Raw genomic sequence first — 27,523 nt, 5'->3', positions numbered from 1 at the left:
TAGACCTCAGACAGGATTGTCTTGAGGCACAAATCTGGGGAAGGGGACAGAAACATTTCTGCTGCTTTGAAGGTCCCAGTTCAGATCCACCAGGACTCTTCCTAGAGCTGGCCGCCCCTCTAAAGTGAGTGATCGTGGGAGAAGGACCTCAGTCTGGGAGGTGACCCGCACTGCACGCCGCTCTGACTGTGCCAGGTCATCGCTGCAATATGGGCTTGTGGGAAGGATGCTGGACTACTTTCAAGGTTTCCTGGATGTAAACAAGAAGACATCCAACATGGACCAAAGCCACACACATGCACCAGTGAGAGGGTAAGTAAGCAGATATACGCGATGGAAGAATGTGGAATTGGGTTTGCGGCGTTTTGTTTTCATGTGAAGGATGAGCGATAATGGAACATAAACATGAGGCCTCGTAAAATTTAATTTTGCTTCTTCATGAGCACTGAAATTATTCATTTTGTGTCTCAGAAAATATTTTCTGGACTTGTTCTTTGCTATATTTGATATATTTATGTATTTTTAAATCAAAATACACTTTTTGTTGTGGGACTACTTTAGGTGTAGTGATTGCTTCTTGGTGATGAGGCCAAAGCGCAGGTGCACACAGAAAATAAAAAAATCTTAATAGTGGTCCGGCCCACCTGAGAGAGAGAGAGACCACTGCCTGAGCCTGGCGAGCGGTCGAGGATGGGAGGTGACCAAAGAACCCGATGGTCACTCTGTCAGAGCTCCAGCATTCCTCTGTGGAGAGAGGAGAACCTTCCAGAAGGACAACCATCTCTGCAGCAATCCACCAATCAGGCCTGTATGGTAGAGTGGCCAGATGGAAGCCACTCCTTAGTAAAAGGCACATGGCAGCCCGACTGGAGTTTGACGAAAGGCACCTGAAGGACTCTCAGACCAGGAGAAACAAAATTCTCTGGACTAATGAGACAAAGATTGAACTCTTTGGCGTCATGTTTGGAGGAAACCAGGCACCATCCCTACAGTGAAGCATGGTGGTGACAGCACCATGCTGTGGGGATGTATTTTAGCAGCAGGAACTGGGAGACTAGTCAGGATTAGGGATGGGTATCAAGAACCGGTTCCTTTCGGGTATCGTTAAGAAATGATTCGATCCACTGACATCAATAACCTTTTTGCTTAACGACTCCCTTATCAGTCCTTCAGAGTGGCTGTTGTTTTTGTGGGTGTTTTGTCAGGAAAATGATCATTTCTCTACACTGATTACAGACCCGCTGCAGGGTCTGTATCAATGTCAATTTCTGCAGCGCGGCTTTGCTTTGAACCTTGAACCAATCAAAGCAGTGATTCGCAGATTGAAGCAGTGCTTCGATCTACTGCTTCATTGATTCATTGTGTTATTTTGCTTTATCTTAATTTTTCCCCGCTAAAACCCTAAAGAGCATATGTCTGTGAGCAATATTTACCTTTTTTTTTATGGTAAACCGACCTGTTATGGTCTTCTGAAATTTTATAACTTAAAAATGGGACAGATGCCAACGCATCAGCATGTCTATGGCGTTTTCAATGTTAAAGTTAGCATTAAGGTGTTCGCATTTCATCACGTTTGTTTGCATTTGTTTTCTGTATAATAATTAATGGCTCAGTGTTCGTTGTGTAAAAGAGTCAAATTGCAATTTTTTAAAATTTATTTTTATTCATATATTAATAATAATAGCAACAGCAACAATAATAGTAATAACTCATAATAACTAATAATGCAACAATAAAATTTTAGAGAAAGAGACAAAAAGAACCTGATGAAACAAAACAACAGAAAAGATAAAACCAACTAACAATGAAAATAAATACATACATACAGAAATAAATGTTTCCTGTGAACACCTAGTGACTCTTACGCCTCCATTTCATCCCTGTCTTAAGTTTAATGACAATTTGTTTCATTTAAACCATATTTTCAATGTGTTCATTTCTTCAGTGATTTCCTCCAGAACTATCTGACAAGTTAGAAAACTGCTGCATCCTAGTAAGAGCAGAATACTACTGGAATGAATTTGAATAAGGAACGTTTTTTTTCTCACTAAATGGATGCTGCACTCACTGCAGTTTATTGTCTGGAATAGTCCCAGATTGCATTTCAGAGCTTCTAGAATTCAAACATTTTCGTGCAGGTGGTGTTGGGGGGTAATTTTGTGTTTCAGCTTTTTTTGTTTTTCACCACTTTCATCCCTGAATATGTGAAATCGTGAGTCACTTTTGTGCAGATTAACGTCACTAACTGGGACTCCTGTCTTGTTGCGAGAAAGAAACAAGAATTGTCCTCCGTTCTGTTCATAGAACTCCAAACGCTGCGCGGCTCTCTGCCGAGTCAAGTTAGAACGATAGAATCCAGTCTGAATTAATAAATTCAAAGCGAAACACTGTTTAAATCAAATGACGCTCTTTCCAAATGTTGTAATACAGACAAACTGCCATTGATCAAAATGGTTTTCCCTCCCAAAATGAGACGTCCTGCGCTGACGTGCAGCATCCGGCTGAGCTCAGCTCAGAGGTACGGAAAGACATTCATGCCAAAATGTCTGAAAGGGAATGCTTTTGACAAAAACTACAGATTTTATTTATTTTTATTTATGTCCAGAGATAACCACTTTAAAAAGCTGTTGACATAGAAAACCTGTAAAGCCTCCTTTTAGTACACAGAAAATTCACAAGAGGTATCGATAAGGGAATCGACACGGAATCGGATCGATATGCGGAATTGATAATGGCATCAATATCAACAAAATCTTATCATTACCCACCCCTAGTCAGGATTGAGGGAAAGATCAATGCAGCAATGTACAGAGACATCCTGGATGAAAACCGGCTCCAGAGCGCTCTTGTCCTCAGACTGGGGCGATGTTCTTCTTTCAGCAGAACAATGACCCTAAACACACAGCCAAGATATTAAAAGGAGTGACTTCAGGACAACTCTGTGAATGTCCTTGAGTGGTTCAGCCAGAGCCCAGACCTGAATCTGATTGAACATCTCTGGAGAGATCTGAAAATGTCTGTGCACCGACGCTCCACATCCAACCTGATGGAGCTTGAGAGGTGCTGGAAAGAGGAATGGACCAAACTGCCCCAACACCTGAGGCTCTAATTCCTGCCAAAGGTGCATAAACAAGGTATTGAGCAAGGTCTGTGAATACTTATGCACACGTGACTTATTAGGTGTTTATTTTTAATAAATTTGCAAAAATTTCAACAAACTTTTTCATGCTGTCATTATAGGTTCTGTGAGTAGAATTTTGAGGAAACAATTAATTTACTCTATTTTGGAATAAGGCTGTAACATAAACTGTGGAAAAAGTGAAGCAGTGTGAATACTTATGCACATGTGATTTATTAGGTTTTTATTTTTAATAAATTTGCAAAAAATTAAACAAACTTTTTCATGTTGTCATTATGGGGTTCTGTGAGTAGAATTTTGAGGAAACAAAGAATTTACTCTATTTTGGAATAAGGCTGTAACATAAACTGTGGAAAAAGTGAAGCGATATAAATACTTTCTGGATGCACTGTATGTGTGCAGCAGATCAAAAAGAAAAAAGCAGGGCTCATATATATCCCTCCCTTTTCTGCTGATGCACTGAAATGATTACACTATGTTAACACAATTTTTGTTCCTGGCTTCTAAGTGTTATATTTCAACTGCTTATGTCTAAAGTCTATGGAAAAATGACTACATTCAGCACAAACTTTGATTTTTTTTTTTTTTTTTTTTTTTTACATTCTAGAAAGTTCTAAAAGTTTCTTGAAATTTCTAGATAATTCTGGAAACTTCTAGAAAATTCTGGACAGTTCTAGCAGTTAAAGAATATTCTAGAAGACTACTCAGTAGTAGTGAAGGCGAATCGAGAATATTCTTGAAAACAGACAAATTTCAAAATATCATTGTCCTGATCACAGAAGCAAAGTTTCTGTGGAATAACAGCTATTTTCTATTTATTTAAGGCATAACAGGTTAGGAAAACACACTGTGTACCCAGGAACAAAACAAAAATAAAAAATTGTTACATAGTGTTATTGATTTCCAGAATAATGATATTTGGTGTTATTTTTGTTGCTCAAAAAAAATTAAAACAACAATTTGAAAACACATCAGATCTCAATGAGGGAAAAAAAAATCATGCTAGACATTGTTCCTGGTTTGGACTGAGTTATATGTTCAGAATGACAGGATGCCACATCATTTGATGGAAATGAAAACTGTCAAGTAACAGCGCTGAATTCAAAGACACTCTGAAAATCAAAGTGAAAAAATGGTGTGGTGGATTTGTCCATTTTGCCTAAATTTCATTGTAAACAGTAAAATCACCAGTGTAAAACTAACACTGCCAGTGTACATATGGTCCTAATCTGGTCAGAGTGGGACCATATGTACACTGGCAGTGTTACTGTAGGGCCCCTCACGCATGGTGCGAAGTTTGGAGGAAGTGCACACTTAGTGCGCATGACGCAGGAATCGTGTGCAAACCGTGTAATGTCGCCGCTGCCCCCCAACGCCTCGTACACCTGTTGCTACAGCTATTTGCGCACACAAGTGCCTGAAAGACAAAGTGTGCGCCGGTCCAATTCCAGGTGACACGCACGAACACACCGCTCACATGGCACTTAGAAAATGTGTGGCCAGCCGCACTCTTGGCACGATAACTGTGCGGCCTCTGTAGGGTCCAGGTACCGCACCTTGCTGCCAGTAGTGACACTGACTCTGGGCAAATTCAAAACTAGTCAAAAGTCAGAAGAGATAAGGAGGGAAAAAAATGTCACTGGCCTCCACCTGTAAAACTGTTCCTGTTTGGAGGTCATCTCGTTGTTGCTCCTCTTGTGCTCCTGTGGTTAAGCAGCTGAAACTGATAAACAACCCCGTCTGCTACTTAACTGACCACATCAACATCCCAGAAGGTGTATTGATTTGATGCTACAGTCTGATTATGGTAAAAGTGTTCCTTTAATATACTGAACACTTTTGTTTTTGCTCACATTTTTCATGAGCTGAACTCTAATATCTAAAACATTTTCTATCTACACAAAAGACCTATTTCTCTCAAATTTTCACAGATCTGTCAAAATCTGTGTTTGTGAGAATCCGTCCCACCTGACAGGTGTGGCATATCAAGATGCTGATTTGACAGCATGATTATTGCACAGGTGTGCCTTAGGCTGGCCACAACAAAAGGCTACTCTGAAATATAGAAGATGTCTTGGATCTTCGAGTTCACCTCATGAAAATTGGGAGCAAAAACAAAAGTGCTGCTTTTGTATTTTTCTTCAGTATACACATATGTCCCTGGCCTGGCACTAATGAGATTAGTCAAGTTCTACATTTTTTGATGTTATAGGCTCTATATTTAATTATTCTAAATTAAGATGTTATTTGGACAGCCATAATTAAAATATAAAAGCCTGACACAGAGATAGAACCTATACACCACAGACAAGATGAACTCGCCTGACAGAAACGTGAGCTGGATGCTGCTTTATTTTCCCAATTTTTTTTTTCTCCTTTCTGTATCTGCAGGAAAACTATACATTTTATGTTTTTGGACAGATTTACATTCATATTACATTTACATTACATTCACAACATCCCATCATTTTTTGAGATTAAAATCATGAATCCAAGAACCCCTGCATTGATCAATGCACCATCACTCTAGTGTTGGAAACAATATGACATCTGTCACTCAAATCTTAGAGGCCAGTGTCACCACTCTCAGTATACTAGAGCTCTTAGTGAAATTTGATTGTACCTACATTAATAATAAATGTCCACTAGGTGGAGATATTGCTCCATTTCAAGAACCTTTAGTAGAGGAAGTTGTGGGACATGATGTCAAACCGGTTGCTTATAGTCATAGATAGGCACTCTAAGTCAGTGCAAAGAAAGCTGTCCCCTACAGGATTGTGAAAAACGTACAACTGCAAAGGATTGTTGTATGTCAGCAAAAAACAACCTTTGAGATATCAGAGATGGGCCCTGAGGCCTACCAGATTCCATAACATGCATTACTGTCTACAGCGCCCCCTGGTCAAGACTCCAGTCCATCACAGACTACTGGAACACTGCAGATGAAGTGTCTCATCCATGGATAGGGTCCAATAATCAACCCAGGTCTACGTGATCTCCCCGAGCTATCTGCTACGTGCTCTTGAGATACAGCTGCAAGAAACAAAAATAGAAAAGGGAGGGGAAAAAAAACAACAACAAGACATGGTTCCAATAAATTCTTTATTGTTTTTTTTTTCTTCCAATAAAAAATACATTCATACAGAAACTATTTTACAAAACAATTTCAAATGAAAAATCTTGGTATGTCATAAAACAAAAATAGAGCCTCATATTTTCCACGCTTATCCAATAAAGATTCTTGAGTTAAAGATAGGGCGTCATCCAAGTCTTCAAAAGACAGAGGAAAGAAAAATAAAATACATAAAATGGTGATATTTCTAGCGTTAAAAAAAACAAAACAAAACAAAACAAAAAACCGTGTGTAAAACAATTTTTTTTTTTTTACATTAAAAAAAAATAAAGTGATAGGCCACAGGTTTTCACGCTGCCGGCACTGTTTTAAGAATGTACAAATGTTTGAAACTTCCTCCAATCGAATCAAAAGCAACAATGTCACAGAAGCAAATGAAGGAGAATGGAGTGCGTCTATTTTACAACTCTTCGTCTTTAGAAACAACACGCCGCCGTGTTTTTGTCTGAAACCCTTTGAAAATAGAAGCTTCCTTAAAAAACGTCTTCTTAGATTACAACTTACACACATTTGCATGTTCAACAATTCTCAGTGTATGAAGATGTGATGACAGGCTGCCTTAAGGGTTACCATGGCAACATGGTCAGTGACAAGATGGTGACTCCTGACAAAAAACCTTTGACTTCAAACACTTAAAACAAACAAAAAAGATAAATTTTTGGCAAGAACGAATATTTCAAAATGCATTGTACAATTTGAGGTGGGGAAACAGCGCCACCATCCACCATTTATCAGCCATTTCTTTCATTATAAAAAAAAAAAATAAATAAATAAAATTGACAAGCTTTGTTAACTTAATTTAGTTGGAATTTGTGTTTCCCATTTAATTTGAACAACCACATTCTGTAGGTCTGCTTAAAGTAACTCACTCACTTATCCTCAACCGCTTACTCCAATTAAAGGTCATGGGGGGCTGGAGCCTATCTCAGCAGTCATAGGGCATGAGCTGGGGTACACCCTGGACAGGACACCAATCTGTCAAAGGGCTGGTTAAAACAACTAAATTAAGTAAACATTTTGTTTTTTTTATAGTGTACTGACCATGCTTATAATATATATATATATATATATATATATATATATATATATATATATATTTGCAATATTTCTCAAAAGATTTTATTAGATTTCCACTAAAATCTGTCGGACAAAAAACCCATTAAATGTTTGCATTAATCAGAATCTGCATGTGGATTCTACATCTTAACCAAAGTAATTAAAAAAAGTAAAATTAAAATAGAGAAAAATTGGGCATTTATTTAAATATTTTGATCAATTTCTGAAACATACAAAGAATAATCTTAAATTGTGTCAGATTTGTTCATTAAAAATGTAACAGAAAAATGAAACACTTTTTTTTGCTGTCCAAATGTAAAATTTGGACAGCATTTGTGCTCCATCCCTTTGCTGTTTTAAAGCAACTGTGTCATGGCATGGAGGTCTAAGAGGGGGCGCTGTTTCCATTTTGATCAGGGAATGAATGAACCTTTTAAATAAAATATCCTTATTTCATCTGGATAGAAATTAGTTTGTAAGTTTATCCAATTAAAAGATGTTAATAAAATCAGAAACTCTGGTGACACTTTGTCTTTTCATGTGACTTCATTTACCGATCTTCGAAATCAGAACAAATACTGGATCAGCCCAAACACTGAAGGTGGTGCAGCTCAAAATACATCAGAATGGTTTGTCATGTAGAAGGTACCAGACTGTGAAGAAGTGACGTCATTAGGGGTGGAGCAATGGAAACCCTTGAGTCGTCTGACGTGTCTCTGCGTCAAAGCCCATGACCGAATTAAGCAGACACACCATTCAGTCCGCCACAAACTGAGTCTCCATTTGAATGTGTATTGGAAGTGTGGATTTCAACCTATATACCAGTTTTTAATTTCTGTTGATAAACCCAGGTGCATTTCTAGAAAATGTCTTACTTGGCATTTCTTAGCATGTGACGTACATTTTAGAAAAAGCAACATCCCACTGGCCGACAGAGTGAAACGAACGCTGCTACGTCCTATAACAAATCTTCTGAGCTTTCACTGGAAAGTGAAGGCTCAGATTTACATAGGATGTACACACTTCACCCTGAAACACTTAACTTTTTCAGAGTCTGTGGGCCTTTGGATCCTAATATGGTGATGCAGCCGTTTGCGTTGAAAGATGCTGTTTAACTGCTGCCATGAACATAATGCTGTTTTTACAGGCTGCCTGAAAATGCAGATGTATTTCTTACATTGGAAAAAGTCAGATGATGTTATTTTCAGAGATAATAGACTTTCTATCTAACATGCCAGAATCCTGAGAGAGCTTGAAGAACTGACAGCGGAGCTGCAGTACATTATTCTCCAGCCAGCGATCATGCGTGAGGACTTTGACCACATTTTAAATATGGACAGTCCACAACATCAATCTTGGAAATCATTCTACAAGTGAGTGAGTGCCCTGTTCAGTTGTTTTCCTTTTGTATTTTATTCTCCTCAGCGGAGCTGGTAGGCTTTATCTTTATTTTACTTTGTCAGGTGTTGGATCTTGATGTGTGTGGAGCAGCACACTGCTGTAACGTGCATGCGGACCTCTCCGCTGTTTTCAGGACATCTGATCACACAGATTTTTTTTTTTTTTTCATAGTTTTATCGATGACAACCCTTATAAGTGTGCACAAAGCTGAGCTTTTAGCAGAGACTGTTTTTAAACAGGCTGCGCTTATGACTAATGGCCATGCACGCACACTAAATCTCACAATGGACAGCCGCAGCAACTTTTACTGTGACTGCATCACAATTAACGGTTATCGCTTAAAAATGAGTCATCATAACACGACATCACACATATGTAAACTTTGAAATTAATCTGTGGCTCTGTTCTTAACGTTAGCAGCTACATTCCATTCAAGTGTGCGCTGAGACGTTTTCCTCAAAGCTATGTAAACGCTGTTGGAAACGCTTGGGGAAAATAAGTACTCACAAGTACTTTGCTTTCAGCAGGCTCCGTAGCTGTTTGTTGCGAATGCTGGATATTTTGAAACTGGTCATGGAAGTGTACAAAGTAATTCCAGTGTATCATCGGATGGTCACTAACAGCCGAAATCTAAGTTGTTATGATTTTTGTGCGACATATCCTTTAAAGTAAATTGTGACGGAAAAACCAAAGTAGTCAAAAACACCAAATTATACCCTGGACCCCAGTGGGTTAATACGTAATAAGGCAACTCTAACTAAAGGCACAAACATGCTTCAACGTCACTATATAACACAATGCAAAAGGCCTGACATTTATCCATGAGGGGGCAGATTTGAGCACAATATCTTTTGCTATCTATGTATTGCTGTTGAGCAGATTCTAATTGTTTTTGGCATAGTTTAGCTTTTTACAGATGTTTGTGCCTTCAATGAAAATTGGATTAATCTCTCATTTGGACAATAAAATCATTAAAGTAGACCTGCATTGAAATAAATGCAGTCAGCTCTTTGGACCAAAAAATGACATATTTACACATAAGATCCTTCTCAATGTAATAAAGTAAATCTGCAAGCCCAGATCTGTCATTCAACGGAGAAATCTTAGTTTAAAAATGACAAATTTACAGCTAAAATTTAGCCCTCCGCAAAACTGTCATCACATCCGGGACTCTGCCGAGACGTCAGCGTCCAGGATGTGATTTTTTTTTTTTTTTTTATTGTAAAAATGTGTTTTTGAACTTTTATACTGAAACTTTTCCATTGGCTGGTAATTTGTTTATTCTGTATGTGTGGTGGAATGCTGAAATTGACACGTAACCTTGCTGCCTGTCTTGGCCAGGACGCTCTTGTAAAAGAGATTTTTAATCTCAATGAGACTCTTTTCCTGGTTAAATAAAGGTAAGAAGAAGAATCAAATCAATTTTATTTATATAGCGCCAAATCACAACAAACAGTTGCCCCAAGGCGCTTTAGAGAGAAGACCCTATCCCAGCATGCATTGCGCGCGTCAACTGTAATTTGTGGATTTACGTCAGTTTGCATCTCTTACAAAAGCACCTTTTTATTGTCTTATACAGAAGGATCTACTTTTTTAAAACTTCATATTGTCTTGCGGTACGCTTGGTGAGTACACATTTCTTTTATTGTTGCTTGAAAATGATTTTTGGGGACTTTTTCATACGCCCATTTGATTGAGTGGTGTCGCATTGAAAATCTACTGTCTTTAGCCTCCGGTGTTACCGTCGCGGGGTACGGAGGCGGGACCCGCAAAGAATTCAAGTCATTAAAAAGATATAAACCTCTCTCAGCGGCCACGGAGCGCTGCGGCTCCGATTACCGAGACCGTGCAGCGCTGCGGATTTTGCCGCAAGAAGTCTGTCCTTGTGGGCAACAGGTGTCACCGGCCGCTCCGCATCAAAACAGCGAGCTTAGTCTCTGGACTTGTGCCAAGTTGGCCGCACCTCCTTTCAGTAGACAGGGAGGTGGTGCCGGCTGCACAGCAGACACGGGGCGGTGTGAGTGGCCCGCTGCGGCATTTACCGAGCCCTCAGACTCTGTAAGCGCCTCAGAGGCAGTGAGAGCAAGGCGTCGGAGAAGAACGTCACCCGCTGTCGATGTCGCCACTAATTTGAGCATGCAGAGCTGTATCTCGCATTCATTGCGGCTTGCTTTTGGATGTTGAAACCAGGATGTGTATAACAGTAACATTATTAACAGATAAAATCAGTTTCAATGCGGGATCAGACTGAAGGCGCGAGCGCTCCGTCTTCTCCCCGACGTCATGGAAATGATCCGGATGTACAAACTGTTTTCGCGGAAGGCTAAATTTTAGCTGCAAATTTGTCATTTTTAAACGAAGATTTCTCTGCTGAATTACAAATTTGGGCTTACAGATTTACTTTACTGCATTCATAAGGGTCTTATAAATACATATCAGCTATTTCTTTCTGAAATCTGACCACATTTATTTCAATGCAGGTCTACTATAAGTTTGTAAAAACCTCCCAATGCAACGTCTTCAAATAACTTCTTCTGACAAAACCACAATCTCAAATACTAGCAGCTGTTCCTTTGACAACCGGTTAAGGTATAGTTGGTTGTAAGTGGTTCAACAGTGATGAAACAAGGTATACAATAAATTAAGAAGAGCTAATATCCAGTTAAAAACCTACATTAAGTACTTTTTAATTTGGTATTTTAAGTGCAGAGTTTAAGTAAGCAAACATCAAACGCTCTTATTTTTTACCAGATTATACTGTTTAAAAATGTTTAACATTAGCACAAACATATCTGCTTTAAAATGTTTTAAGTTGTTTTGTGATGGCTATTTTGTTTTTCATGACAGCAACTTCTGGAAGAGGAACTTAACCCTTTTATTAGTTAGTGAATTTTTAAGCGCAAATTAACAGGCATTTATCACTTTAAGTTACACACCAATTTTATCTTTCCTATTAACTATGTGTGCTTATAGTGCTAACTTATTCTAATTTTTTTAAGCACTGCTGTAATTAATGTATCTTGTATTCTTTTACTGTGTTATTCTTTGCAGTGGTGAGCATAGTTCTGCTAATCCGCTATCAAAGCTAACTTTTTTGTTAGCGGATTAGCTTTTCAGTTGAAACCATCAGCGGACCAATTAGCTTCCAATAAAATTTAGTTCCAATAACTTTTAGACTAACTTTTTTTTTTTTTTTTTTACATAGTAACGGTGAAAAACATTTATAAACCCTGTTGGCTCCTGTCTGCTATGTATTTTGCAGCAGTGAGGCAGCTAAAAGGAGCTGATCTCAACTCTACCCCAGCAGAAGGAGCCTAGCCAAACTGCATTATGGGTAAATAGAGCCTGTGATCACCGATTGGTTTATTGATTTAACCAACACAAAACTTAGATGAAAATTCTGTTAAGTAACAGCAACAATCATGTGATGCTTTGTAATCTTAATTAATTTTATTTTGTTTTCTGAATTGTTTTGTCTGACGCGCCTTGCGGTGACTGTTGTGTTTTGGCACTATATAAAGTGAATAAACTGAATTGAAATTGAGGCCCAGTTTACCCATAATGCAGTTTGGCATCTGTGTGTGTTACTATGTTTAAAACTTCAGAATTAGTGCATTATTTTAGAATTAAAAGATGTGTTAAATTTTCAGTTTGTACAAATGACAGACTTGACATTAATGTAGTTAAACTATCCGGATTAATTTGGTTTATAAATCAAAACCATGAGTTAAACCTGCTTTCCTTTTCAAGACGTCTGAACCACTGTATACTGTAAAGGTAAATGATGCTTCCCTACAGCAGTGGGCAGGGCGCACAAACACAGAAGCGCTGACATTTTGGCTATGTTTGGGTTTATGATTGCCTTTGATTTTATCACAACCGTTGTCGGTGTTTAAACTCAAAATCGGCTTGTCAGTAGCTGTGAGTGTATGGGAGACACGTTATCGGTTAGCTGTAGCTTTTGATAAATTTTCTGGTGCTCTATCGGTTAAGCATTATAAAAGATATTTTTTCAGTTAGCTGATTAGCGGTTATTGAAGGTAACTTTTTGGTTAGCTGTGCCCACCACTGATTCTTTGATGCATACGTTGGTATGTGGATTGAAGTGTACCAAATAAATTCAATCAATCAATATTTATTCTGCATCCCTTTCTTTGTGCATGCTGCGTGGAACAGTGAAATATCATTTAAGCATCGTAATCAGATATTAACAACCGTTGACACAAATGCGAGCTGGTCTGCAACAATTTGAAGTGGAATTTAAGAAGTCACAGAAAAAGAAGAGTGTGACAAGAGCAATTTAAAAAAAAACAAAAAAAAACCAAGTTGTAGCTGTAGGGGAGGAGCTTGATGTCAGTTACAGTTCAAACATGCACACTGTGAGGTCAGTACTTTTACAGTCACTGTTTAACATCACGACCTGCAAGAACACGAAGCTCTGCTGAACTGGTCCCGCTGGTTTTTGGCACCGTTTAAACCAGGACCACAACCATCTGAAGCATCTGACTCAGCCTGAGGGCGAGACCTTACCAAAACTTCAAAACGGACTTCTGTCTCGGTTACAAACCAAATGTGGAAACATGTCAGTAGTGACACATCGTTTAATTGTTTTTTCTCTTTTGCATTTACATTTTAATTTGTTGAAAGGTCCGGTGGCTGCAGATGCCACCCGGCACGAGAACACATTTCCGAGATTCTGTACCTTTGACGTTACAGTCCACCTGAACCACCTTGTACTACACAGTAGTAAATAGGTACAAATTGCTTTTCCAACTGCTCTAAATTTCTGCCTCAAAGCTGGGTGGTTTTGGAAAATATGACTCTGATGCAACTTACTCAACACAGAACATAGAAGAATGGAAAATGGCAGTCATTCTGATGCTGATACAGTTACACCTTTGTTATTCAGGGGTTCGGAAGAACACTCAGGTCCATAAACACTTCATCACTGTCTATGAGCTCAAAGTGCAAAATTTCAGCTTTAATTTGAAGGGTATTCACATCCATAACACTTTTTCTTTATATATCTCTGGATATATAAAAGTATTTATTTCTCGCTACCTCTTAAAAAATATGGAGGAAAAATTCCAAACATATTCCATTTCTACAGAAATTCAGCCATCTGGGAATGTACTCCGCCATCTTGGATTATTTTGTTCAAGGACCTAACCAACAAACACCACACTGGACAACACTCTGATTGGCAGCCACCCTGTTGCATCACTCAGCATTTGCATAAAGACGTCTTGTCTATTTTGGCCCCACCTACCTAATGGCAAAGCGCCCACTTGTGTCTTTTTACTGAGAATGCCCACTCTAGCAGTTGGTCACTTTGCCTCTGTCTGTTGTAGCTAATATGACCAAGGGGTGATGGGGTCCCAGCAATGCTTGACATCATTGATTTAAAAAACAAAACAAAACCATTGGAGCACCCTCTGCTGGACAAACTAGGTAGTAATACTGGCATAGAAACAGATACCTATATATTTGTGAAAGGCTGATGTCAGCTGACATTATCAACCAACTGATGCGTCGGTCGGGCTCTAATTGGTATCTCCAAACACAGGGACCTCAAGACACTAAGCTCTTCCCAGGCATCTCTCAATCCCAAAGTAAGCGGAGCAAATGTCTCTACAGCTTCAACACTTTCTGAGCATGCAGATAAATCCCTGCAGGCCAAATCCAGAAAGTCAATAGAATCCTGGGTCTTAAGTTTTGATTCAGGACAACAACAAATGCAGGCATTTCAATTCATCACTCAGCTTCTCAAGTGCTAGAATCACAGTATCTACTGATTCTGCAAAGACCACAGCATCATCTGCAAAGGTTAGTCAACTTTTCCTCACAAAAACAAAACAAAAAAAAAAGACCCTGAGCTGCAGACTTAACAACTCTACCCAAACCCTCGTCCATGGAACAATGCTTATAGACACCAAGGTACTGACATCACTGCGCACTTTAGATGTACACACCACCAAATGAAAGCGGAAACATTGCACTACAAATTGGATTATATCTCTAATTGTCCTCTGCAGAATATTAAAGTAAACCTCTGGGCAATGTCTAAAGGTTTATGGGTCCGGCTGCGTGATGGTGTGGACCAGAGCCTTTGTAAAGCTATTTCATAAGCTGCGTTCCCAAACCCCTGGATGTGTGAGAGAGTGATGTATTAAACTGGACAAGGCCACTTACATAAGGCATCAGTAAGGTCAACAGTGCATTTACAGATAGAACGAAAGTGAAATCGAACAAGGGGAAATCCGTGTTCACAACAGTTGCCAAGCAATAGTGGTATCCCCAACAAATGAAGACAAATAACAAAATGACTGCCTTATGTTTTTGTACAATACTATGATACTGAGTAATATGATGGTAGCTGCTCTTGAATTAAATTTCATTGTCCTATAAGCAAACGTAAGCAACACATCCCCAGATCCCATGCAACTTCTGCTATAATGGCAATAACTGTTTGTGTACAATGTTTTTTTTTGTTGTTTTGTTTTTTTAAGACACAGAGTGCACACAATGGACAACAAAATGAGCTTTATCGTGTGTATGCTTTGAGACAGGCTACATAATACATTGCACATTTAATAGCTGCACTAAACAAAACAATCTCCCATTTTCAAACCCGGGAGCTGTGATTCCACCTCCGGGCAGCAAGGGGGCACTAACCACTCTCAAACAGTCCACCTCTGCACCATACAGATGGACTCAAACGGGACAGACAACCCCCACCACCTTTTTCCCCCCCATTTCCACACAGACTTCCCTCGTTTTACACCATCCCCCTTCATGCCATTCACTCGCATTTCCAATAATGCAATGCTCCATCCACTCCAAAAGCCAACACAGGCATCCAGTCGCAGGCACTCATGCGCACAGGCAAACACACTGTCAATGGAGGAACAGCACCCCCGCAGGAGTCCCACAATCCTCCAGGGAAAAAAAAAAAAAAAAAAAAAGCATTGACACCATACAGAAGAGTTTCTTCCCATCTTCTTCGCACCAGATTTTTCCCACTTCTATCCCGGCACTATCCCACTCCTCCGTAAAAGCCTTCCAAGAGCAATCTCCACAGCGAGGTGCTGGAGGCACTAAGTATGGTGCAAATAGCCTGCACTGCTTGACGTTTTTTTCCCACTGACTGGAACATGGTGGCGTCCCCGTAACGCTCCCGGGACACACCGGCCTCGCTGATCCCCCAATAGGTCAGGACAATCAACCCGAGTCATCCCTCAGAGCTCTTGTCGTAGCCGATGTCTTAGACGTGCCTCTTCATGTGCAGTGCCAGGTGGTCGGAACGGGAGAAACACCTAAAGGGCGACACGGCACGAGTTTAGCTGCTTCATGTAATGGATTTTTATCCTTGACTGCCGAGGAGGAGAGAAAGTTAAGAATTCCACAATTATGGAAGAACAACATGAGGAGGAAGTTTATGAGTTGATCCCGGGGATCGGTACCACTGGGTCAAAATAGGCCTCACGACTTCTCCAGATACAAGGTCTTGTCATGCAACACAGAATAAATGGTCGAGCACCAAAAAGTGACGTAATATTTATTAAACTGCTGCAGTCACGGCCATCTTTCTTATAATAATTACATCTGTGTGCCTGTCACGCTGAGGTTTGAGGACAACCTCTCAGTGATCGCTGGACTGGTCTGCTAGCAACTTGGCAAGCAGGATCGGCCGGGGGTGGAGCCGTGCATACTTTATTACTGTCCTGATTGGCCTGCAACACCACAAGTTATTTGGGTCCAACAAATCCCACTTTTTCCATATGGAACCCAGCTCAGCCAAATTTGACACATGGTTTTGGATGTGTTGCCAGGTATGTGCCTGAATTTGGTCATGAACAGGCCGAAACCCCGGACGTTACTGGGATCAGAAAAATACACCTTGTCCCAAAAGGGAAAGGTTTCAACCTGTCCAGTGCTTCTACTTTCTACGATCAAAATACAAACTGTGTTTATCTGTAAATCTGGGGTTCTTATCCACAGTATCATGAGCTCTGCCAATTACACCAAACATTTCTACATTTTTATTTTGAGAAATTGTTCATTCTTCACCTTTTTTTAGAACACTGAACCAAATCACGGGTTTCTTTCTCTTAGTTCTAATCATTCTGCAATTGTGCCCTTTAGTTTCAGAAGCTTCTGTGGGTTTCCATAGTAGAGAAGCTTGAATCTTTGACTGGACTGAGTTGCTTGATGTGAGGACGTTTCGCTTCAAATCGCAGAAGCTTCCTCAGCTAAAATTCTTGCTCTGGTAGTCTGACTTCTGTCTTGACTCTTGTAGAGAAGAATAAACAGAAGCCACAAAAGCTGGAGTTTTAAACCTAACCAGACCCCTCCTACCGAGAGGCAGACTGCTATAGGCTAGTGACTCAACAACAGCTCTAATTAGCACCTATTGTGCTCTAGTAAGCACCCTCCTAATGACAGGGCAGCTCCCTTGATGACTCTGCTCTCAGGAGACTCTGCTCTCAGGAGAGTCGTCAAGGGAGCCATCAGGAGAGGCGTCCGTCCCATCATTAGGAGGGACAGCTGCCCTGTCATTAGGAGGGTGCTAACTAGAGCACAACAGGTGCTAACTAGAGAACAACAGGTGCTAATTACAGCTATTGTTTAGTCACTAGCCTATAGCAGTCTGCCTCTCGGTAGGAGGGGTCTGGTTAGGTTTAAAACTCCAGCTTTTGTGGCTTCTGTTTATTCTTCTCTACAAGAGTCAAGACAGAAGTCAGACTACCAGAGCAAGAATTTTAGCTGAGGAAGCTTCTGCGATATGAAGCGAAACATCCTCACATCAAGCAACTCAGTCCAGTCAAAGATTCAAGCTTCTCTACTATGGAATCCACGTGGGCAACTGAGAGCCTTCACAGAAACTTCTGCGGGGTGACGTCACGCGCCGCGCTCACCTGTCGCAGTGGCTGCATTTGAATGGCTTTGCTCCGGTGTGCTTCCTGAAGTGTCTGGTGAGTTCATCGCTTCGTGCAAAGCGCCACTCGCAGCCTTCCCATGAACACCTGTAGGGCTTCTCACCTGCACAGACAGCGGCAAAAACAGTAATGGAATTACAATCTCAACACATTTCTAAATCGTAAGATAAAACGTGGCCTGATTTTGCTGTCGTAAATTCATTACTGTAGAATTGCCCAGATATTACCTTGACCCCAATGATTGACCTTCACCCCAAGTTTTGACCTTGCCTGAGCAATTCCAGAATCCACCTACATATGTGTGCCACGTCAAACTGGAGTGACAATTGAAAATTTGACCTTTAACCTTTGCCAAAACAAACCTTTTGAGCACAATTATAGGGCTGACATTCCTGCACATACCAGGTTTAATGGAACCTGGACAAAAGACGTCAAATTATAGTCTGGCGATGGTTACGATGATTATTGTTATTTGCAGCCTGTAATCATCCTGGAACCTTTTCAACTCATCATGTGACCTCTCATAAGGTTTTAACTCGGACTACTAAACTGAGTTAACCTTGACCTCTGCTGTGCCTACTACACAAGCTAATAAATGCACCCCCCCCCCCCAAAAAAAAAAACAAAACAAAAAAATCCATTTCAGCCCAATGTCCACATGCGCTTTTTTCTGGCAAAAAAAGCATTGACTGTGCGCCCACATATGCCCCGTACCAGCAGTTTCAGTTGGGGGGGTAGATGGGATTTGTTTCTATGACAACACTAAATAGCGGTGATAAAAAGTACTCAGCCTCAGCAAGAATATGGCATCTGTCCAATCTGCTATCACAGAAAAGTTTATCGCTGCTGCTGCTACACAGATTCTGAGCGACAAATGTGCTAAAATAAATCTGTCCAGTGGCCTGAAAAGGCACTGCAGTACTGTCACAGCATCTTTCTGAAAAGGTCAAGGATTTTCAACTTCAAAGCACTGAGTGGCTGCACAAAAACAAAACAAAAAAGATGCTGGTTGTGGTGTGTTTTTGGAGGGGCTGCATGCACACAATAAAAAACAAACAAAAAAAACAACAAAAAAGCGAGCGTGCTGTATGGACACACAGCCTCGGTTGTTTCTTTGGGTTTGTGATTTTTTTTTTTTTCCCCTCTGAAATGCATCGCAAGCAGTTTTCCACCGGAAGCGATTTTGCCACAGGCACTTCTCTTCCTGAAGCCTCCAACTTCTACTGCCAGAAACACGACTCCTCAAAGGCGTCTCTGCTATTTGGAGCAGTTTGTGATCCGATTGGAGGAGCGATGTTGCCGTGGAACGACGTGCCGAGTGACTGCTGGGAGCCGCTGTGGTGTGCAGCCGACCGCTTATGTAAGAAAACAGACGGTTCCCAAAATCCTAATGGACCTCCAGGCCATTAACCATGTGGCCAGCACGCTCAGTGAAAGATGCCAGGAATACGACTTCCTCCGCTAATGGGCAGCGCAGCTGTAAACAGCCTGGCAGAGGTCAAAGTTGACGAGGGAAACTGCTCACATTTGAACTCTCTGCAAATGTCAGATTCCCAGGTTTTTTTTTGTCGTGAAGTTCTCATGGTGAAACCTGAGAACTGTTGCTTCCGGCATTCACATTCTGTGGGTCGGACTCGACCACACTGCCTCCTGCTGTGTGAATCACGGTGTCAGCCGCTCCTCCCGACAAACTATTCAGAGCATGTGGGAGCGTCTTCAAAACTCACAGCAAGTCAACACCTACACTCATTTGCAGCGTGTGAACGCTGACTTCAACACGAGACTCCACGCCTCACGTCAGGTGACAAAGTTTGGGTTAAACACTGTATTGTTTTTGTTTAACTGCAACTTCAAAGAGCAAGACTTTGAAGCAACAGAAGACTCATTTAAATTATCAATATTTGATGAAGCTACAGTCAGCCAAAGATGTTTGAGTGACAAGAGGCTTCACTTCTCAAAAGACTGACGTAAACAATCTGTGAGATCACATGATCAAAAGGAGATGACCAAGTGGAAGCAGCAGTCCTGACATTTCAGTTTCTACACACTGAAACAGCTGAAGAGATCCTTGTCATTTGATTGGTGGTTTGTATGGCACGTGACATGGACTATTCGTACCATTTGCCATTGTTTTCCATTTACTGTGCAATTTTACTGCTATTTGTGCTATTGCACGCTGCGACTACTGCGTGCGCACACTAACGGCTACAGCAGTTAGCAGCTTATTGACGCTGCTCATTCATTTAACACAAAAGAAAAACAAACCCACTACACCGTCAGCCGTCTGGAGGCACTTGCAGTAATCGCTGGGACGTCTCTAGCTAAGTGGAACCGCTGTTGGATGAGGAGCTGAGAAAAGCAGATGGTGTAACCGAAGAAGTCAGCGCACGCCATCAGCTACGGACTACATCGTCAGGATTGTTTTTGAGCTATTTGACTGTTTTTGCAAGTTTACTGACAACAGTTTTGGACTGAACTGCTATTTAAAATTCATGTTGGACTGTTTGGAACCTGTTGACGTCAAAGGACCAGTGACGCACACCAAGATGTAGGTCTCTTTCTCTTGTTTATAAATTAATAAAATATCAAATGGAATCTATTTTAGCCGTAATATGTAAAACAAATAATGAATGTTTTTTCATTTTTTAAATGGTGAAGCCTCGTTGAATGGAACATTCCATCTTTTACCTCATGACATATTCTTACCATTGAACTCAAACATTCATTATATATCTATATATATCTATATATATATCTATATATATATATCTATATCTATATCTATATATATCTATATATCTATATCTATATATATCTATATATATATATATCTATATATATATCTATATATCAGTTTGAAGAAATACTACAAGGTCTGCAGCTGCTTCTTGAGCAGTTCATCTCTTCAGCATGCAACGCGAGCGCTGCCCCCCCCCGTCAGCGTGCGACGCGAGCGTTGGCCCTACAAATCAGTGTGCGCCGCTAACATTAGCCTGTCTAGTCAGTCTGTGCTAATGCTAGCTTGTCCTGCTGTAGCCGCTCTCGTCACTAAGCTTTAACGACACTTTCAGATGTAACATTTGTGCTAAACACATTAATAGACTTTATGACTAAATCACACTTTGTTGTAACATCAGAAAATGATGTAGAGTGTTACTATGAGCTAACAACGGAAACTTTGAGACATTTGCAAAGCATGATGAGCACAAACTGATGTCTCTGTGGATAGTTATGAAGCCAGTGTCTCACTTCAGTTTATTTTTAGTTTTCTATCCATCCTTAATATTCAAATGAAGCTCTGCTATAAAACACTTTCAACAGGCTGATGATGAAACCTGTGATGTCACAAAGTGCGGGTGGAATGGTCTTTACCTGTGTGCGTGCGCTGGTGTGCTTTGAGGTGGGAGCTCTTGGTGTAAACCTTCCTGCAGCCATTGAACAGGCACTTGTGCACCCGCCTCCTCCCGTCTGGTGACGCCTCTCCGCCGGTGCTCTCCACGCCCCCAGTCCTTATTTTCCCAGGTGAGTGCAGCACAGTCTGTATCCCACTCCACACGGGGAGGGCGGAGCCTTCCTTGCCCAGCTCGGGTGAAGACGGCGGCGTGCTGATGACAGTGGAGCTCATGTCCTCCCTGCCGTCCCCCAGAATGTCAGTCAAAGAGCCGGCGGTGAAGTCGAGTGTCGGGGAGAGCTCCTCAGAGCTGTCGGAGGCCTCGCTGCTGGCGTCGGAATTGAAGCCGGTGGCATAGAGGTGCCGGCTGTCCTGATGGTCTTCCTCCTCCTTTATGTGGGGGATCTTTGGGTCCGGCTCGCCTGATTTGTCCCCGCAGGCTAACATAAGTTTGCTCCACAGGTCCTCCTGGCTCTCGAACTTGAGGTCCGCAGCAGACACATAGGGTTCGCTCTGGAGGTAGCGTTCCAGCTCGAGGCACGTCTGTGGGAGACGAGAAGAGACGAGTCAGTTCACAAGTTCTCAGACCTGACCTTCACAGATCTGATCAACAACTAAAACCATGCAACTTCGTGAGTTGATGAAGCAGGGAGGGCAGGCTCTTGTTTTCACTGGTGTGTGTGTGTGTGTTCATCTGTGGACAAGAGAACTCAAAAATTGCTAGACAGAATTTGGTGGGGACATTATTTTGATAGGTATCTACAGGTGGTTAGATTTTGGACAAGTTTCATCAAATGCCAAGGAAAACATCGTCCAAAAATGAATAAATATACTCAACAAAAATATAAATGTGTGAACAATATTTGAGGGAAATGGTGATATTGTGTATGTGGAAAAAGTTTTAGATCTTTGAGTTCATCTCATACAAAATGGGAGCAAAACCAAAAGTGTTGCGTTTATATTTTTGTTGAGTGTACATTTTAAAAATGTTGTTTATGTCAGCAAGCAAGAAGCCAGATGGATGATTCAAAGCGTATATTGATCAGCCAAATCTATGTGAACGACTGGTTTGAATGACTTCATCGTGAAGTCACAGAGTTCAAAACACCATTAGAGACGGATGTACGAGGTCTGTCAATAAAGTATAGGTCCTTTTTATTTTTTCAAAAACTATATGGATTTCATTCATATGTTTTTATGTCAGACATGCTTGAACCCTCGTGCGCATGCGTGAGTTTTTCCACGCCTGTCGGTGACGTCATTTGCCTGTGAACACTCCTTGTGGGAGGAGTCGTCCAGCCCCTCGTCGGAATTCCTTTGTCTGAGAAGTTGCTGAGAGACTGGCGCTTTGTTTGATCAAAATTTTTTCTAAACCTGTGAGACACATCGAAGTGGACACGGTTCGAAAAATTAAGCTGGTTTTCGGTGAAAATTTTAACGGCTGATGAGAGATTTTGAGGTGATACTGTCGCTTTAAGGACTTCCCACAGAGCGAGACGTCGTGCAGCGCTCCCAGGCGCCGTCGTCAGCCTGTTTCAAGCTGAAAACCTCCACATTTCAGGCTCTATTGATCCAGGACGTCGTGAGAGAACAGAGACGTTTCAGAAGAAGTCGGTTTCAGCATTTTATCCAGATATTCCACTGTTAAAGGAGATTTTTTTAATGAAAGACGTGCGGACGGATTGCAGCGTCGGCTCGCAGCCGCTGCGACGCTCCGCCACAGGAAAAACACCTCTGTTGGAAGCCTTAAGGACAAGTTGGAATATGTCCAGCTGTTAAACAATTTCTCATATACTCACTCCACTGAAAGCCATCAAAAGCCGCCTGGATTTTACAAATGGTTATCAACACGGAGGTGTTTTTCCTGTGCCGCCGCACCGCGCCGGCTGTGTCCCGACGCGCGGACCCGTCCGCACGTCTTTCATTAAAAAAAAATCTCCTTTAACAGTGGAATATCTGGATAAAATGCTGAAACCGACTTCTTCTGAAACGTCTCTGTTCTCTCACGACGTCCTGGATCAATAGAGCCTGAAATGTGGAGGTTTTCAGCTTGAAACAGGCTGACGACGGCGCCTGGGAGCGCTGCACGACGTCTCGCTCTGTGGGAAGTCCTTAAAGCGACAGTATCACCTCAAAATCTCTCATCAGCCGTTAAAATTTTCCCCCGAAAACCAGCTTAATTTTTCGAACCGTGTCCACTTCGATGTGTCTCACAGGTTTAGAAAAAATTTTGATCAAACAAAGCGCCAGTCTCTCAGCAACTTCTCAGACAAAGGAATTCCGACGAGGGGCTGGACGACTCCTCCCACAAGGAGTGTTCACAGGCAAATGACGTCACCGACAGGCGTGGAAAAACTCACGCATGCGCACGAGGGTTCAAGCATGTCTGACGTAAAAACATATGAATGAAATCCATATAGTTTTTGAAAAAATAAAAAGGACCTATACTTTATTGACAGCCCTCGTATATGTACTTGTACATTTATATTGTGGTATGTGCAGGATATGTGGATTAAATCTGGTGATCCTATAAAAGCACATCAGAGAACTCAGGAACATCCAACATGCAGGTCCTGTTCCTCCAGCTCTTCTGGGAAAAGCCACAAATATTCAAAATTCCTTTCCACTTCTCTGTATTATCCTCTTCCTTCTTTCCTTATGAGGGCTTTTGATTGTCAGCTCTAAAATCATGTTTAAATTTAACTCCATGCACGTTACACATGCAGGCACACGAGCAGGTCTGCACGTCAGCTGATGACACAGTGGTGTTCATCCAGAGGCTGTAATTACTCTCGTCAGCAGGGGGCGTGGTACTGTGACACCAGCTTCCTTCCTTCCTCCCTGCAGGAAGGAGGAGATGCGCAATGTCGAGAGTGGAGTCTGAACTAAGGGTGCCCTCTGAGGCCAAATCAGGCCCCATTATCAGCTCCGTGTTTCCAAGTGAGAGCGTGCACAAGACCCTGCTTCTGGGAGTGCGTCTGTGCGTGCACAAACTGGGGATGGTCATGAAATCTGCATATGCTACAGAGCCCCCCCCATCGAGTTAGGGAAGTGCATGTAGATCTTTTAAATCTATTAATTATTCAACATAATGTGGATTTAATAATGCATTCAGCAGCATTGCTCGAAATAACATCATGCACGGGGGACCGAAACCAGGGCGGTCTGGTTCACAGGGGTCCATAAAAAGCCCGGCATGAATACTGCAAGAGCCCGTGGATTGTGGGTTTGCTTTCTGTGAAGAGGAAGTGACAGCGCACTTCCTCCGCCTGCTGCAGATGGTGCGGACAGGACGCGATACCGTCGCTACAGGACGTTTACGACAAGTCGACCATGTGGAGTTTGTCCCTCAGAGCACCATCAACAAGGAATTAAAAAAAAAAAGTGTGAAATTAAAAAAATATCTTCTCAGATATTTAATAAAACTGCAAACACAAACACAGCATCAACAACATAAAAATAAATCCTAAAATAAGTCACATACAGCCACGACAGCTCCAAGATTACAGCGCTGGTTACTGATTGGTCAATTCGCCAATCAATAATGTCAGTCATTTTAAGATTGCTGAAACGTGACTTGTTCTTGCTTCTTAGTCTTTATTTAGTTTTCAATTAGCTGATTACACTGTTGTACACTGACGCCTAACGGATTTAAATGTCTCTAACCGATGGTAAAATGTCCTAATCAGGATTTAATCTGTGTAAACTGGGAATAATCTGGTTTAACTGGCATTAAACTGTTCTGCACAGTGGACATACTGATTTTAAATGTTTCTAAACCACTTTAAACAGGTTTGAAAATAGTTTAAACAGCTAAAAAGAAAAAGTAAACTGTTACACACAGTGGACAGACAGGCTAAAATGTTTTTTGCGCACTTTAAAAGGGTATTAAAATAGTTGAAATAACTAAGACAAAGGTAAAGTGCCTTAATATAGCTTTAACCTAGATTGGGAATACTCTGGTTTTAGCTGTTCTGCAGACCATCTGAAAATGCTTCTAAAACATTTTTAACTGTTTTTAAACCAGTTTAAACAGCTTTAAAATAATAGTAGAACATTGAAGTTAGGGAGAAAAACTGTATTAAACCTCTACTCAGAGGATATCTGGTGATAAAATACTTGTTTAAAATGCATCTAAAACACTTTAAACTGTTTTAAAATAATTGCAAAAAGATTAAATTAGGGATAGACTGCCTCACAGAGACCTACGGTTAAATGTTTCCAAACACTATGCCTTAAAATTATTCTAAAACACTTTAAACTCAATTTAAAACAGTTTAAAATAATGGCAGCATGTTGAAATTATAGGGATAAACACATATTAAACCTTAAAATACTTACAAAAAGACTTTACTGGGCATAATTTGTCTTAAAAAAAATTCTAAAACATTTTAAAACAAGTTTTCAAAAATGATGGGAAAGTGGCTCAAATTAGCTCCAATATGGCCAAACTAAGAACAATCTTGTTTTTATATTCATCAAACTGTTATGCACAGGGCATATATGTGTTTACAGCATTTATAACCCTTGAGCAGAATTTCAAAAACTTAAATAAAACACCTCTTTTGAAGTGGTTAAAAAAGTAAAATCAGATTATTATAATTAAACTGGGAATGGTTTCTGGAAATACTGTCTTAAAATGCTTTGGATATTCAATTTGAATAAAATAACTGTTTAAAATACACAGAAAAACAACAGTAGAATCGTTTAAACGGGATTTATTTTGGCTAAATTAGGAACAGAATAGATTAAAGCGGTTTTTAATCGATTTGAAATCAGTATCTGTTTTGGATCTGGATTAGCTCCAACATTCATGGCTGCACTGCGTTTAACCATTTTAAGGACAAACTGGTTTCAAATTGGTTTTAACATTCAAAGCGGCTTTAACCGGACAGGGGTTCTCGAGGACTGGTTTAGTCTTGGATAGATTTTTGAGCAAAAGCTGAGTCACTGCAGTTTGTAAACCAAACGATTTTTAACCGCTGGTACCAGCGGACCAGCTGAGACCTCAGTCAGTCAGTTCCTGGGGAGTAAACCGAGACTGTCTGAATGCCTGACGAGCCTCTGAAGGGTTCTTGGCTCGAAGCCCGAAGAGACGAACACGATTGAGTAGACAGGAACATCGCGCCAAACTCTCTTCATTTAACGGACACTAAAGTCAGCCGTTAATTCTGTCAGACACAAACCGCCGCTCCGGGCACGTGTGCGCCACAAACACTTGCAAACTCAGCCTGCGCAAAAACACGTGGTTTGTTTTTTCATTCAACAAGATCGAACAAGTCACAAAACCATCTGAGAAGTTTTTTTTTTTGTAACCAATTAGCGCTAAAGGCAACGAGAGTTCCGACAGGAACCACGACAAACGAGGAACTTATTGCGCCACTTCGCTGCCAGTGCAGAGCGCAGCGGCACCGACAGCCGCAGCTGTCATGTGCAGATGTGCGCACATTCTTACACACACACGCGCCTGTCAAAGTGCGCGCGCTTACCTGCTGCCAGTACTCCTCCAGGGACGGCAGCGCCGAAAAGTATCCCGTGTCGTGCACGATCTGCAGCTCCTGGAAGATGCTGCACATGGGAATGACGTCCATGTCGCTCCCGAATCGAACCGAGCTGAGTGCGGAGAGACGAGCCTGCTGCGGTGGCTAACAAGCGGTTTGCGCATGTAGAGTGCGGAGCCGCGCGCGCACTTCCAGCCGAGGTTCGAGCGTGTGACGCACGGAGAAGCGCACAACACTGAAGTCTCCAAAAAGTCCGTCCTGCGCACTAAACTTCACCCCCACCGCCGATTCAAAACTACACACAGACCCACGCCCACGTGACTCCCTGACGTATCGGCGCGGCGGCCAATACAGACGCAGCAGCGAAACGCCCGCCCACCGGCCCGCCGCAGGCCAATGGTAAGTCTGAGGAGACTCATTCCCTGCGCCGTGATTGGTCCGGGCTTCGCAGCTCCTCCCGCTGCCATTGGCTGGAATCTGTGCTATTTTTAGAGCGCTATATAAAAGTCGCCGCTCCACAGTCAGGAAGTGACACTTCGACCAATTCAAATGTGGGCCCTACTCCGTGTTGCCAGGTCTGCTTATTATAAGCCACGATGGGCTTATCCTTCTGAAGATTAAGAAAAAACAAAACAAAAAACGTTCTCTTGTAACAGATTTAATCAGACTCAGGTGGATCTGTAAAAATAAGTAAATAAAATAAAAAAGAGGTGGAAACTTTGAATTTATAAAAAATTAAATGTCAATGGCTGTTTGCAAAACTTGGAACACATAAAGTAGACACTTCAAATATCTCAAAATGTTATTGCATTATCTTAATAGTGTTTTCCAACTCTTACATAATTCAACAAAATTTGTACAGCAATGCATGTGCTCACACGCACAGAAATTGATGTGGATGCACATTCCTCAGCTGTCCAGCAGGTGGCAGAGCAGCAATCTTTTTTCATGGGTGTTTGTGTA

General features: G+C 41.3%; 1 protein-coding gene and 1 long non-coding RNA gene across 2 annotated transcripts; one reads left to right on the top strand and one right to left on the bottom strand.

Annotated features, from left to right (window-relative positions):
• Positions 1-6,752: 6,752 nt before the first annotated feature.
• Positions 6,753-11,318, top strand: LOC117521466. Its single transcript, XR_004563947.1, has 2 exons — positions 6,753-9,705; positions 11,222-11,318. It is a non-coding gene; the product is annotated as an uncharacterized LOC117521466 (long non-coding RNA).
• A 3,883-nt stretch (positions 11,319-15,201) lies between these two features.
• Positions 15,202-26,832, bottom strand: LOC117521464 (Krueppel-like factor 6). Its single transcript, XM_034182764.1, has 5 exons — positions 26,734-26,832; positions 26,549-26,672; positions 21,041-21,602; positions 17,648-17,771; positions 15,202-16,045 (listed from the first exon to the last, which is right to left on the bottom strand). Exons 2-5 carry the CDS (start codon positions 26,648-26,650, stop codon positions 15,994-15,996), a joined length of 840 nt encoding a protein of 279 aa, XP_034038655.1. The 5' UTR covers positions 26,651-26,672; positions 26,734-26,832; the 3' UTR covers positions 15,202-15,993.
• Positions 26,833-27,523: the final 691 nt, after the last annotated feature.

The sequence above is a fragment of the Thalassophryne amazonica genome, chromosome 12, assembly GCF_902500255.1.
Source record: "Thalassophryne amazonica chromosome 12, fThaAma1.1, whole genome shotgun sequence".
In the NCBI taxonomy this organism is placed as follows: domain Eukaryota; kingdom Metazoa; phylum Chordata; class Actinopteri; order Batrachoidiformes; family Batrachoididae; genus Thalassophryne; species Thalassophryne amazonica.
This window is presented reverse-complemented; position numbering and strand designations above follow the sequence as displayed.

Bases quoted from the DNA above. Each gene is read 5' to 3' on its own strand.
- LOC117521464 (XM_034182764.1), bottom strand. From the start codon at position 26,650: ATGGACGTCATTCCCATGTGCAGCATCTTCCAGGAGCTGCAGATCGTG. The intron at 17,772-21,040 runs GTAAAGACCATT...CTGTCTGTGCAG, and splicing joins ACACCAGCGCACGCACACAG to GTGAGAAGCCCTACAGGTGT. The intron at 16,046-17,647 runs GTGAGCGCGGCG...GTCGCCCTTTAG, and splicing joins AAATGCAGCCACTGCGACAG to GTGTTTCTCCCGTTCCGACC.